This window comes from Epinephelus lanceolatus, chromosome 14, assembly GCF_041903045.1.
Source record: "Epinephelus lanceolatus isolate andai-2023 chromosome 14, ASM4190304v1, whole genome shotgun sequence".
NCBI lineage: Eukaryota > Metazoa > Chordata > Actinopteri > Perciformes > Serranidae > Epinephelus > Epinephelus lanceolatus.
Window position 1 is genome coordinate 37,646,036 of NC_135747.1, and position 14,479 is coordinate 37,660,514.

Sequence of the window (14,479 nt, forward strand, 5' to 3'; positions counted from 1 at the left end):
AAGTACTGTAACTACACTTCACAGTATTTATACCTGTATTAAAATAATGTAACTACACTTCCCAGTATTTATACCTCTATTAAAGTACTGTAACTACACTTCCCAGTATTTATACCTGTATTAAAATAATGTAACTACACTTCCCAGTATTTATACCTGTATTAAAGTACTGTAACTACACTTCCCAGTATTTATACCTGTATTAAAATAATGTAACTACACTTCACAGTATTTATACCTGTATTAAAGTACTGTAACTACACTTCACAGTATTTATACCTCTATTAAAGTACTGTAACTACACTTCACAGTATTTATACCTGTATTAAAATAATGTAACTACACTTCACAGTATTTATACCTCTATTAAAGTACTGTAACTACATTTTACAGTATTTATACCTCTATTAAAGTACTGTAACTACACTTCACAGTATTTATACCTGTATTAAAGTACTGTAACTACACTTTACAGTATTTATACCTGTATTAAAGTACTGTAACTACACTTCCCAGTATTTATACCTGTATTAAAGTACTGTAACTACACTTCCCAGTATTTATACCTCTATTAAAGTACTGTAACTACACTTCACAGTATTTATACCTGTATTAAAGTACTGTAACTACACTTCACAGTATTTATACCTCTATTAAAGTACTGTAACTACACTTCCCAGTATTTATACCTGTATTAAAGTACTGTAACTACACTTCCCAGTATTTATACCTGTATTAAAGTACTGTAACTACACTTCCCAGTATTTATACCTCTATTAAAGTACTGTAACTACACTTCCCAGTATTTATACCTGTATTAAAATAATGTAACTACACTACACAGTATTTATACCTCTATTAAAGTACTGTAACTACACTTCACAGTATTTATACCTCTATTAAAGTACTGTAACTACACTTCACGGTATTTATACCTCTATTAAAGTACTGTAACTACACTTCACGGTATTTATACCTGTATTAAAGTACTGTAACTACACTTCACGGTATTTATACCTGTATTAAAGTGCTGTAACTACACTTCACGGTATTTATACCTGTATTAAAGTGCTGTAACTACACTTCACGGTATTTATACCTGTATAAAGTGCTGTAACTACACTTCACAGTATTTATACCTGTATTAAAGTACTGTAACTATGCTTCACAGTATTTATACCTGTATTAAAGTACTGTAACTACACTTCACAGTATTTATACCTGTATTAGAGTACTGTAACTACACTTCACGGTATTTATACCTGTATTAAAGTACTGTAACTACACTTCACGGTATTTATACCTGTATTAAAGTGCTGTAACTACACTTCACGGTATTTATACCTGTATTAAAGTACTGTAACTACACTTCACGGTATTTATACCTGTATTAAAGTGCTGTAACTACACTTCACAGTATTTATACCTGTATTAAAATACTGTAACTACGCTTCACAGTATTTATACCTGTATTAGAGTACTGTAACTACACTTCACAGTATTTATACCTGTATTAAAGTACTGTAACTATGCTTCACAGTATTTATACCTATATTAAAGTACTGTAACTACACTTCACAGTATTTATACCTGTATTAGAGTACTGTAACTACACTTCACAGTTTTTATACCTGTATTAAAGTACTGTAACTACACTTCGCAGTATTTATACCTCTATTAAAGTACTGTAACTACACTTTACAGTATTTATACCTGTATTAAAGTGCTGTAACTACACTTCACAGTATTTATACCTGTATTAAAGTGCTGTAACTACACTTCACAGTATTTATACCTGTATTAAAGTACTGTAACTACACTTCACAGTATTTATACCTGTATTAAAGTACTGTAACTACACTTCACAATATTTATACCTCTATTAAAGTACTGTAACTACGCTTTACAGTATTCATACCTCTATTAAAGTACTGTAACTACGCTTTACAGTATTTATACCTCTATTAAAGTACTGTAACTACGCTTCACAGTATATATACCTCTATTAAAGTACTGTAACTACGCTTCACAGTATTTATACCTGTATTAAAGTACTGTAACTACACTTTACAGTATTTATACCTCTATTAAAGTACTGTAACTACGCTTTACAGTATTTATACCTCTATTAAAGTACTGTAACTACACTTCACAGTATATATACCTGTATTAAAGTACTGTAACTACACTTCACAGTATTTATACCTCTATTAAAGTACTGTAACTACACTTCACAGTATATATACCTCTATTAAAGTACTGTAACTACACTTCACAGTATTTATACCTGTATTAAAGTACTGTAACTACACTTCACAATAGTACTTTTACTGCAGTTGAGTAGAGTTTAGAGTAAAATGTACATGAGTAGATAAAGGTGGTTTTATTTTGTAAACTGTAGTGATACAGTGAAAACATATATGTTCTTGTTGATATAAAATACAGTAGAAACAAAATACAATAAAAGCCTGTAAATATTAAACAGTAATAAACTCAAACCACTGATGTGTAAGTAAAAGCATCAGTAAGGTAACGAGCAGGAACATGAAGTTAGCTTTTCAAAGCAAAGGTGCAGATCTCTGTACTCTGGAGGTAAATACTGTGTGGTAGTATTGCAGTATATTTGCGAGACAGAAAATGAGTCATGTTTTAAATTGAAACTGGTCATTATGAAGCAGATTTCTAAGATTTTTCTGTCGTGGTTTCAGTAACTCATATCAGCAGCAGATCTGAGTTTTAATCTGAGGATTTGTAAACAATCTGAATCATGAAAGCTTCAGTTACTGTAGACAGTTTAACACCTTTTATTTAAAACAGATCCAATATATGAACTCTGACTCTCACTGTGTGCTGATACTGGTTTAGTGAAACTTCTGAAGTTAGTTTTTACTTGATGATGAATCATTTTATTGTGACAATGAAACTCTGTAGAACCATAAATCAGAACTTCTTCTAGGGCTGCCTTTGAATAAGATTTTTTCTAGTCGAGCAATAGTCGTCATTTAGAGCCATTAGTCAACTAGTCTCCTGCATGTTAATGATATTAATTTAGTTATTAAATGATATATTTTGGTGGTTTGAGTTGAAGGTGTGAGAAAGAATAGTATCAGTAACATTGTTAACACTGTGCTACATTACAGAGAAATACAAACCGTACTAATGAACCTTCATTAATATAGGCCTATATTTTATCTACAAGTGCACGTCACACACTGAGCGAGCCGCCTGTTAATGACGCTGTGGGCTAATGGGCATGTAGCTACTTCCATGTTTCAGATGATACGTCATGTTTGTAGTCGACCAATGAAGATGAGTTTACATATCACCTTGGGTTCGTCCTTCACCTTCTCAAAATGATCCCACACTTTGGATTTCCTGCCCGACATGTTGTTAACTAGCCTGTGGAATAACCGCAGGTACCAGCCCTGGAAATTAACCTGACTCCTGTCTGACTGCTGAGCGTGGACACTTCCTGTGTCTGTCCTTTCAAAATAAATTCCCACATGGTCCAGTCATATAGGTTTGGATTTATTTTGACAAGGTGCAGCTCCATAGAGTTTCACATATTTTTTTCTGCGATCAACCAACTAATGAAATCTTGCCGACTAATGACCTTTGTAGTCGACCAATGTTTGGTGGTCTGTCAGGGGGCAGCCCCAGTCAGCTTCCATGAACACACGTCATGTTTAATTTAAAAAGAAGGAAACCTGACTGGATTCTGATGTGTGGTGAATATGCTTGGTGGTGTCTGTGTCCTCACACCTTCCTGACATTTAACCGCTGCTCATGATGGTGACAGTATTTGTGTGAGAACTTGTTCCGGACTCAGTTGTGTTGTTAGACAGCAGAGAGATGACAGGAAGTGAAGGAGACTGATGCAGTTGGATTTGAATAGTTGATATTTGTGGTTGAAAACCTGTAAACTGCTGAGATCAAATATTTATATTATCAGTAGTAGGTCAGTAGTTAGATGTCAGAATGATCCCCATTGTTGTTCTGATCGACTCTCAGAATGTGATTATTAAAACAGTTTATCAAACAGGAAACAGACTGCTGACATAAGTTCTGGTGTTATTTAACGTATCTTGACATGAGTCACACAACTGAGGAATGATAACAGGCTGCCAGAGTGTCTGAGGAGAAAATATAAAACACTTTGAGGTCGGGTCATCACTTATACATGTGTGTAGTTAGTTTGGTCTCCTTTGGTCTGAATCAGGGACTCATGTTGTTCCAAAGTTGTATAATTGCCTAGAGTTGGTTCGTGTTCTCACGGCAGCATTTACAAGCGGACCAGATCAAATGCCTTGTGTGAGAAAGCTGCTCTTGATTGGTCAGAATTTCCATGTGGGAAAATCCAGGAAGTAAAGCAAACGTTGAAGAAGAGATAGAAGCAAGATAAATGTGACACTTTCTAATGTCACAATGGAGGGACAACTACGCAGGTTGATTTTAGCGCTGCTCATCGTGGACTATATTGCTGCACCTTCTCACCACAAACCAACCGCACCAGAGTTCGTTTGTAACCGGACTGAGATCCACCTCTTCAAGAAGGTCTTGGTCCGGTTGTTCTGGTGCACACCTGAGTGTGATTGCTGTGTTCACACCTGCCCAAACGAACCACACTGAGGGGGGGAAACAAACTTGAGTTGGAAGAGAAACCATTCCCTTTGTGTGGGTTGTCTTGCTTTTGCCTCTCTCTTGCACCTGTTGTCACTTTGATTTGCACCAAAGCAGCTGAAACTGATTCACGATCACTTGAGCTTCCCAAATAGACAGAATGAGATCCTGAAGTTTAACTGACTTGGTGTTAGACCGTGACGCTGAAGTGTTCACTTCATTTTTCTGAGCAGTGTATATTGTAGTAAATTCGTGCTGTGACTCAGTGTCTGAAATTAACTTTTTGACTCACTGACAAATCGTATTTTTCACTGGGCAACATGAGTGACATTATAGTTTCTGTAATGTATGTCACTATATCAGCTTCAACAAAAAGTAGGCAGAAATGTAAAAATGATAATTGAATATAATAAAGATAAAAATCCAGTAATCCATTATTAATAAATTTGTACAGTTTAAATATTGAATTAGCTCCAATGAAAGTTTCAGTTTTGAATAAAAAGTGATTCATCATCTGATTAAAGGCAGAAATGCTCTGAGGCCTCTTCAGCTTCATTAAAGAGCATTTAAAATGACACCTGATGATGATGATGATGATGATGATGATGATAATGATGAGTTCAGGATTTGTCTCTGTGTAACACATAGTGTAGCCTATATCCACATCACAGTGACTGATGAGAGTAACCCTGTAGAGCTCATCATGTCTTTTCATCCTGCGTCCTCAGAGATTACCTCGTCTGGATAATTACACTGTGACTGATGATTAACTACTGCTGCTTCAATTAACACAGTCACTTTACACTCACATTAATCCTCATATAGGAGATGAAGGCTGCTCTCTGTACATACATTAAATATATAATGTCGAACATGTTCCTGCTTCAGTGTAACAACCAGGGTTTGATTGATGGTTCATATTTCTCTCCCTGTGATTCTGCTGCACAGGATCGAGACCTCTGGCAATTAATGACACCTGAATTAAGACAACTCACAGGTTTTGTAACCATCAGACAGACAGTCATTCATTCATGTCTAAATCTTTGCCGGGGCCACGCCCCTCTGTGGCCATGCTGTCACCACCTTTGGTCAGTTGGAGAAACATTTTGCGGATGAGTTTCATTCGCTAAGGTAGAAATATCCACTGAGTTTCTTGATGTTTGGACAAACTGTCATTGATTTCTGGAAAAAAATGTGCACCAGGCTGTTGCACTTGTTTGTAACCAGTGGCGCCCCCTATGGAGTGATTTCAGACACTGTACCCAGGTCTCTTTATGCCATCATGGGTGATCCTTAATGGTTCTTGAGGCATTTCTGTCAAGTACATTGAGCTGGATTTATGTGTCGGGTTTGAAGTCAGTCCGACATACTGTGTGAGGGACGTGGCCTCTCCAAAATTTAATTTTTGGACTTAATTACAGCGCCCCCATCTGGCTGATGGCGTCACATTTTCTCTTTGTGTCTTTCTCCAACTTTAGAGTTGGTTTGACAGGTAGAGAGCAGGTTTGATCACTGAGGTGCGAATGATGGCTAACATTAGCTTGACTGTAGTCTTTTTCTCAGCCAGCCAAGCTGGATCAAATCATCATGTGCTCCTCAGGTCGTCCAGATGAAGCGTCTGATGATTCTGTATCAAGCAGACGTTACTCAAGTTACCGTCAACCAGCAGTGGCTGCTAAAGTTCGCTTACACCTTGAATGTGCAGGCCTGGTCTGATCTGTAAAAATAAAATGCCACAAATAAAATGGAATCTAGAAAAAAATATAATAATAATGATAATAATAATAATAATAATAATAATAACAATAATAATAATAATAATAATGACAATACATTTTATTTATCAAGCGCTTTTTAAGGTACTCAAAGACGCCTCACATTGGTTAAAAATGGAAAATATTAAAAAAAAAAATATATATATATATAATCTAGAAAAAATAAACTGAACAAGTAAAAATCAATCTGGAAAATATAAAACAGTCTGCAAAAAAATTTAAAACAGAACAAACAAAAGAGAATCTGGAAGAAATAAATAAAAATAGGAATCTAGGACAAAATAAACAAATAAAAAAATCTAGAAAAACATAAAATAGAATTTGGAAAAAATCTAAATGCAACAGAAAAAAATGGAATCTGGAGAAGTTAAAATGGGAAAACAAGGAATCTGGAAAATATGCAATAATCTAGAAAAGAAATTAAATGGAAAATATAAAACATGGTAAAAATATATAAAACTGAATCTAGAAAAAGTAAACTGAAAAAAATAAATAAAAAGGAATCTGGAAAAACTGAAATGTAACAAACAAAACAGAGTCAAGAAAAAATAAAATGAAACAATATAAAAAGAGCATCGAAGACTAAACTGAACAAATAGAAGGGAATCTTGAAAAACCTAAAAAAGAATTTCGAAAAAATGAAAATGTAACAAACAAACAAACAAAAAAGGAATCTGGAGACGATAAAATGGAACCACTGAATGTGGAAAATTTAAAACAATGTGGAAAAAAATTAAACGAAACAAATAAAACGTGATATGAAAAAAAATATCTAGAAAAAAAACCTTAATACATAAAAAGGAATCTGGAGAAAAATAAAACAGAATCTGAAACTATGAAACAGAATCTGGAAAAATAAAATGGAGGCTACAAAACAAAATTTGGAAAATACATAAACAGATTTCACAGGGCTGCAGCTTCAGCCGTACTAGTCTCGCCACCAGACAATCAGAGATCTCCAGCGTCTAAAGACTGACTTGTGAGTCTACAGCCGTACTGACACCACTAATGCCGACATGTTGACTTCAGAAATAAATCATTATTTATTTACTGTAATGGTGAAACAATTAGTCAATTAAAAAAAATCAACTATACAGTTTGAAAGGAAGAATGATGTCACTGTGTTGAGCTGCTGCAGGCCCAAAGAAACTGACTCCACATTTGTGATGGAGGATCAGTGAGGTGTCTCTGAGGTCATCAGCAGACACCGCGGACACAAACCGTTCATTCTTCTTCACACGTCACTGTCGGATTGTTTGTGTCCCTGGACGTGGTTCCAGGATAGACGGCACTAGATGTGATGATGTCATCAGGATGTTGCCGTGAATTCCTGCGTCGCCCACGCCGCCACATCACCATCACCATCACCATCACCATCATCATCATCTTCTTCTTCAGACATGAAGAAGCAGAAAAACATTTCCAGAGTTGAGTTTCCAGTTTGTGACTCAGCTGGTGTTAACCCCTCGCCGGCTGGCGGCTGCACTGGGGGGATTCCCTGACATTAACCCTTTGTGTTTCATGTGTGTCAGTAGGTAGGCAGCCTTCCATGTTTGAAGCAGTGGGCGGGAACACAAAGGTGTCTAGGTGAGATGAGTCTGCGAGGCTGGAATCCCCCAACGGGGTTTACAGGGACTTTAAGGTGGAATGATCAATTTCACATTTACTAACATACTTCCTGTCAGCTCGAGGACGGTCAGGCTGAACGCCGCTTTGATTCCACTTCAGACTTTACTGGAGGGTTTCACTCTAATTTCCTTCATTCCTTCCACGAGTTTCAGCTCTTCGTTTTCAGATTTACTGTTTCTGTTTTCCTCTGTCAGGTTTCACTTTGTTGACATTTATCGATTTGGTCATGAACTTTTATTTTCCGACATCGTCAGTGAATTTCTCTTGTTTTTCCCCGAACGTCTAAATTTATAATTTGTCCCCTTTTTGTTGATTTTAAAACGTTGCGACTGTTGTTGCTTCATGTTTTATGTGTGTTTAGACTTTATTTATCAGTAGATGAGCAGCCTCTGTATCAAACATGTTGATTTATGCTTTTATTTGATTTATTTATTCATCCCTGACAAACTAAACCTCCTGAAAGCTGGACTATTTCACTTTTATTCATTCAGTGGTTTCCAACCTCTGGCTGAGGAACTCCAACAGGTCACCAGATCAGTCTGAGGGGTCACATGATAATTAACCCTTTAAAAACTGGCCTCCCACAGACTGCTGTGGGAGGTCATTGTTTACATGATCCTGTAAAAGGCCAGAACACAGCGGCAGTGAACGCCAAGCGTCAAAAATTCGTCCCTATTATTGTCACGTTCAACACCACATTGGCTGCGGCGGCTTGACGTGTGTCGATGCTCCTGGATGAGCTGCCCCACGTCACTTCACGCCTCACCGCCCCCGGAATTAAATGCATTTTTCCAGAACTTGCTCTCTGCTTGTACAGACCAGCTCTCATAGCAGCTCTTTGACTCTGCTCCTGTGGCAGCTCAGCTCCTCTCCTCTCCTCTCCTCAATAACTTTGCATGGTCATCTGTTGATGAGCTGTAGCGCAATGTATCTGATGTGCGCTAGGGGTGGCACTTTACGCACATCACATGACATGTTGGCGGTGGTGTCACCAGTGTGTTTTTAGCATGAGTCAGTCTAAAATAAAACCTACAACCGCTGGTACATTCATTCTTTTTTGCAGCAGAAAGCGAAAGCTTCTGTCTTCTGTGTCGTCACGTTGAACGCACATTATGACATCATTGCACCACAAAACACACGGTTTTACACCGAACATAATGTGACAGATAAAATAAAAATTATCATATCTCAAACACTGAATAATGTACACTATTGTTGCTTCCAAATAAGTTAAAAATGGCTGCCCACAGACGCCATAACGGGAGATATGATAAACTTGTTGTCTTTGGTTTAATTGTACTCACTGTGTGATGATCCAGGTGACTGATTTGCAGGATGACGCTATCAACTATCTTGACTGTTAAAAAACGAAAACTTCCCCAATCAAAAATGTCTTTACACACACAAAGTTCAAATCAACGTGAAATTAAACGACTTCATCAAACAGTAAATACTAACATTAAAGAAACACACAGCGGTTAAAGACTGTAACCTTGTGGTGTCTTCTACGCTCCACACTGACTTCAGCACACCTGCCTTTAATGAAAGGTTCTGGAGATGCCATGTCAGGTGGTGCATTAAAGTGACTCAAAAAATAATAGGAAACTAGGACTTGCTTAAGAAATATTTTGTTCATTTTCTAGATTTAAAAATCCTTTGAGTGAAAAAATGTTTTTTTTTTTTTTTTGCTATTCTTTTTTGAATGACACAGTTTCAGTACTTTTATCAATTATTCTGGTTTAACACAAGCTTTTTGCTCAGGTTGTGCAGATTTTAAAGATATGAAGCGTTTAAAGATAATCCAGGAAATGACATCACAATAAGCACCAGTGTCGGCACTGGTGGAGCGTTTCCGTCGCAGGATTCGAAGGGTTAAAGAGATGAAATAATCGTATTGTTAAGTTTTATTATTGTGAAAATGCTGATGGGTGATTGATGAGGTCGACGGCGTGGTCTGCAGCTGACTCCCGTCCTCACGTCTTCATTGTAAAGGTCAGACAGACGGCAGCGAATCAAACCATCTGACACGTTCACATTTTCATATTTCACATTATTTTGGCAGCATTCAGGAAATAGATTGGACCATGTGAGCACAATGGGGAGACATTATGAGATTTTTATTTTTGACACATTTGCACACTGAACCTGTGCTGAGCGGTATCTGTCCTGCAGCAGCTCATTTCCTCCTCCTGATATGAGTGAGCAGATATTGAGTGATTGAGCAGTCTGTGGGCGACGGCTGAGTGCCGCTGCTGCTGCATTAGCTCCCATTGTGGGCAGCTAAATGGAGGGCGGACTGGAAATCGCTGGGAGGGAATTCAGTGGAAGGACAGAAAGACGTCCACTTCCTCCTCACATCATAATGGACTCGTCTCTATCAGGACTCATTGTGCTGCTGCTTATTAGCAGTTATTGTGGTTTGTTGCTGCAGAGTTAAACTTTCTGCAACAATAGTTTTCCATTTAGAGACGTTGACAAAGCTGCTGGCTGCACTCTGTACATTAATGCTCTGTTTATTCACTCTGTGTGCACATTCGTCTTCTTATAAACCTCACATATAAAGGACACAACTATAGGAGATTATCTGGGGACCCCTGACAGGTCCTGGAGCCCAGGTTGGGAACCACTGGTTTAGACATGTTCAAGCTGACGTCTTCAAATGTCTCTAACAGTTTAAAACCCAGAGACATTCAGATTTCTGCATTCCTGCCATTATCAAACTAGTTTCTGATTAATTTCCTGTTGATTTAATGACCTAGTTATTAATTTATTTTATTTATTTAACCTTTATTTAACCAGGAAGTCCCGTTCAGACTGAAAATCTCTTTTACAACAGAGACCCGGCCGAGGTGGCAGCCAATCAAAACACATTTAAAATGCGACAAATGCAACATATAAAACAAAAATCCACAATAAAACAACAACTATTCAAACATAGTGACCTCTCGGGAAAAACAAGCACATGTCTCTGTCACCACGTTCTTTAGGATGCCCTTTAATTCATCAGTGGGTGTAAGTGTTTCTAATTCTAAATCTTTTAAATATTGTTCCATTAAATGCGAGACTGCAGGTGAAAACACACTCTGGGCAATTTTAAGATTTTGTTTTTGCTTCCATAATGTTGTCTGTCAGACTAGTGGAAAGAAAACATCAAAAAAACATATTTATGTTTATTTTAGTTCAGATTTCTCATCTGGAAATGTGTTCAAAAAGCTCATATTAATCATAAAATGCCTCACTTGCATATTTAAACATAAAAAGTCTGTTGTTATTTTGTAATACACAAAATAATTGTCTTAATCCTTCACGCTAAGTAAAAAGCAATGATTTTTTTTTTTTTTGGGGCATTTATTATTTCCTTGGGGCAACAATAACAAAAATATCTATGTATTTGTTTTTTAACGGACCCCATAGTTTATTAAACATCAATCTCTACCAAACAGATGAGATGTCACTTCATGATATTTGTAAAACAGAACGAAAAACTCAAAATTACAAACCATGTACTGTTATAATGCTACAAAGGACTAACTACACTGACTCATCTACCTCAGTTCATATGCACTAAAAACTGGAAATGTGTAACACCTTTCTGAGCACCCTGCAGGTGGAGCGTATGTTCTTGTAATTATTATACTTTTTACACCATATTGTGTGCACTTTATCTTGTACTATTTATTACTTGTCTATTTCTGACTTGAGTGTTTTTGCACAAGAATTGCTCTGCACCCAGACTGCATGCAGGTGTACAAATGGCAAATAAAGTCATCTGTCTTACGTATATGTTAGTATGTCAGCATATATCAATTTAATACCATAGAATTACTATTATTATCAGTACTAGTATCATTTCCACAAATTGATTCTAGATATTTACCATTACAGTGCTTTAAAAACCTCTAAGAAATGGTTCAAAATCATACTGATATATTTTTTCATCAATGGAATAACATTAAATATGTAAATATTCATCATTTTCTATTTTATAAATAGTGTAAATTTATTATCTTAGCATCACTACCTTTACCGTGAAAGGACAATTCAGTCGTTTGGTTGTGCTCGGCTTTAGACAGAAAAAAAATCATACTTGTAAAATTATTTCAGCATTTACATATTGGTTAACATTTAACGTATCTTTTAACAACGAGTGATCAAATGTTTTGTTTATTTTGTTGCATTAAGTCAATTTTAACACATTATTTTAGCCTCACTACCCTTACCATAATAGGACAGACAAAGCTTTTGATAGAGCAGGTTTTTAAAAAGTATTTGACCTTTATTAGACGTGAATTTTTTGTATAAAGTTGCATAAATCTGTTTAGCAAAACCTCTGAAACTCTAACATGTTTAAAGAAAAAAATGCCTACTTTTGTAAATCACACAGAGCCCTCACAGAGTGGCTTTTTTTGTTGCTAACTTCGTGTTAGGACAAACCATTGAAAGACACAGCGACATCTAGTGGATTTTCTGTGTATAACAAACCTAAACTGATCCGTACAGATAGCTCAGGTTGGGTTCATGGAGATATAGTGACTCAAGATTTTCTCTACCAAACTCTTGAGCATATCGTTAAATTTTTGCCATAGTGTCTTATTTATGTATTTTTGTCTGAAAATGTTTTGAATTTTACAATTTTCATATCTTTAAAGGCTATTTCTCAAAAATTGTTTCTCTCAGCCATACATTTCCACCTCAGTAAGACTTAAATAAAACAAACTTTCCTGTTTTGTTCTTGCTTATATCCTGCAGGTTTTTACAGAGGGGTTTGTTCATATATCAGCCTGATTTATAAAACATTTTATTCCTAAAAACATGGATGAAACCATTTTTATTTTTTTTCTAAGGCTGTTGAATTTTTTTTCCAATTTATGGAGTTATTAAAAAAAGAGATATCTAAAATTCCCTCTAAAATCTGAACCTGACTTTTTTTAATGTTCAGATTTCTGTTCTTGAAAATTTTTCAAATAACTATGAGTTAAAAATTCAACCCTCTTCACCTGAGTGTCTCCTCTGAATAAACTCAGATATCACCACGCAAAGTACATAAACACGTCAACAACTCTTTTAGACGTACTGAGGATAAAACAGGAAATGATTCATCACACTGTTTTTTATTCTGCACAACATGAAATAAATGAATATCTGCAGGTTCGTATTGATAAGAAACTGAACATGTCAGTCAGAAGCTTTAAACTGTTTCTATCACATTTTATGAGAGAACAGGATTAATGAGTTTATTAAGGAAAGCTGTTTGTTCGACTCCTGACTTCCTTCTGGTGTTTGACAGTTGAAGAGTCTCACAGCTGTGAAACAGTTGAATTAACAGCTCATTTCTGCTGGTTACTGAGATTTTGGATGTATTTTTTACATTATTTTTAGGGTTTTCTTTAATATGTGCAGTCTGTGTTAGTGGTCTTGTTTTCCGGTGCATCACTAACGTACTGAATATGTGTCAGAGGTTCAGTGTTAATATTGTAGAGGAAGTTTGTGTTTCGTACGCTGTCTGATCTGTCTCCTGTTACTTGTCACTTTTTATTCATAAGTTGACTTTTTGACTTAAAATTGTCAAATTATCTTTACAGACAGTTCAGATGTGAATGTGTGACTTGATATTTGAATTCATTCAGCAGATAGAAGTTTGTTTTAACATCTCTAGTTTCTCATACTTAGTCATCCTGAGTTTGACTTTGTTTCTGTGACCCAACAACAGGATGTAGAAGACCTGCTGTGTTTAAATATTCATCTGTTAAATACTGTTTTCCTGCTGCAACTAGAGATCAATAAATAAATCTGCCAAAGATATTCACAAGATGAGAAAAAAACCCAGCAAATATTCACATCTACTTAATTTGAATTAAGTAGATGTGTAATTTGTAATTTTTAGGTATTTTTGCTTAAAATCATTTGAAATTAAAAAACAGTTTGATAATAGTTTGTTAAATTCCTGTTTTCAACCACATTTTGCTCACAATACGAGCACTTCCATACAATAGACCCTAAACGTCATTTCCAGTATTCTAAAATGCCCTTACAGTAGTTACACAGTTCTTACAATGAGAGGAATCAAAGAGAATATTGATCAAGTAAATCGCTGATCAATATGATCAATAACCGTGTCTCCTCCTCTGTGTCAGAGCTCCTCACAGGCTCGCAGTGTCCTGCTGGTGGAGGCATTCTACGGCGGCTCCCACAAACAGCTGATCGACTTGCTGCAACAAAACATTGGCGGCTGCTCCGTCTTCACGCTACCCGCTAAGAAATGGCACTGGAGGGCGAGAACAGCGGCGCTGTACTTCAGCCAGACCATCCCCACCTGTCCGTCATACAGGTGAGACTCACACAGGTAACATCATACTTCAGCCAGACCATCCCCACAGGTTTACGTTCGTACATGTAAAGTTCGAACAGGTCTACATTTGCATGGATAATGCTTGTAAAGGTAAACGTTCATATAA

General features: G+C 36.3%; 1 protein-coding gene across 1 annotated transcript in view; it reads left to right on the plus strand.

The window, feature by feature from the left end:
• Window positions 1–14,479, plus strand: part of gtdc1 (glycosyltransferase-like domain containing 1) — a 52,257-nt gene that overhangs the window by 4,034 nt on the left and 33,744 nt on the right. The window contains exon 2 of the mRNA XM_033614028.2: window positions 14,159–14,352. Within this exon, the coding sequence (XP_033469919.1) occupies window positions 14,159–14,352 (194 nt within the window). The remainder of the gene's footprint in view (window positions 1–14,158; window positions 14,353–14,479) is intronic.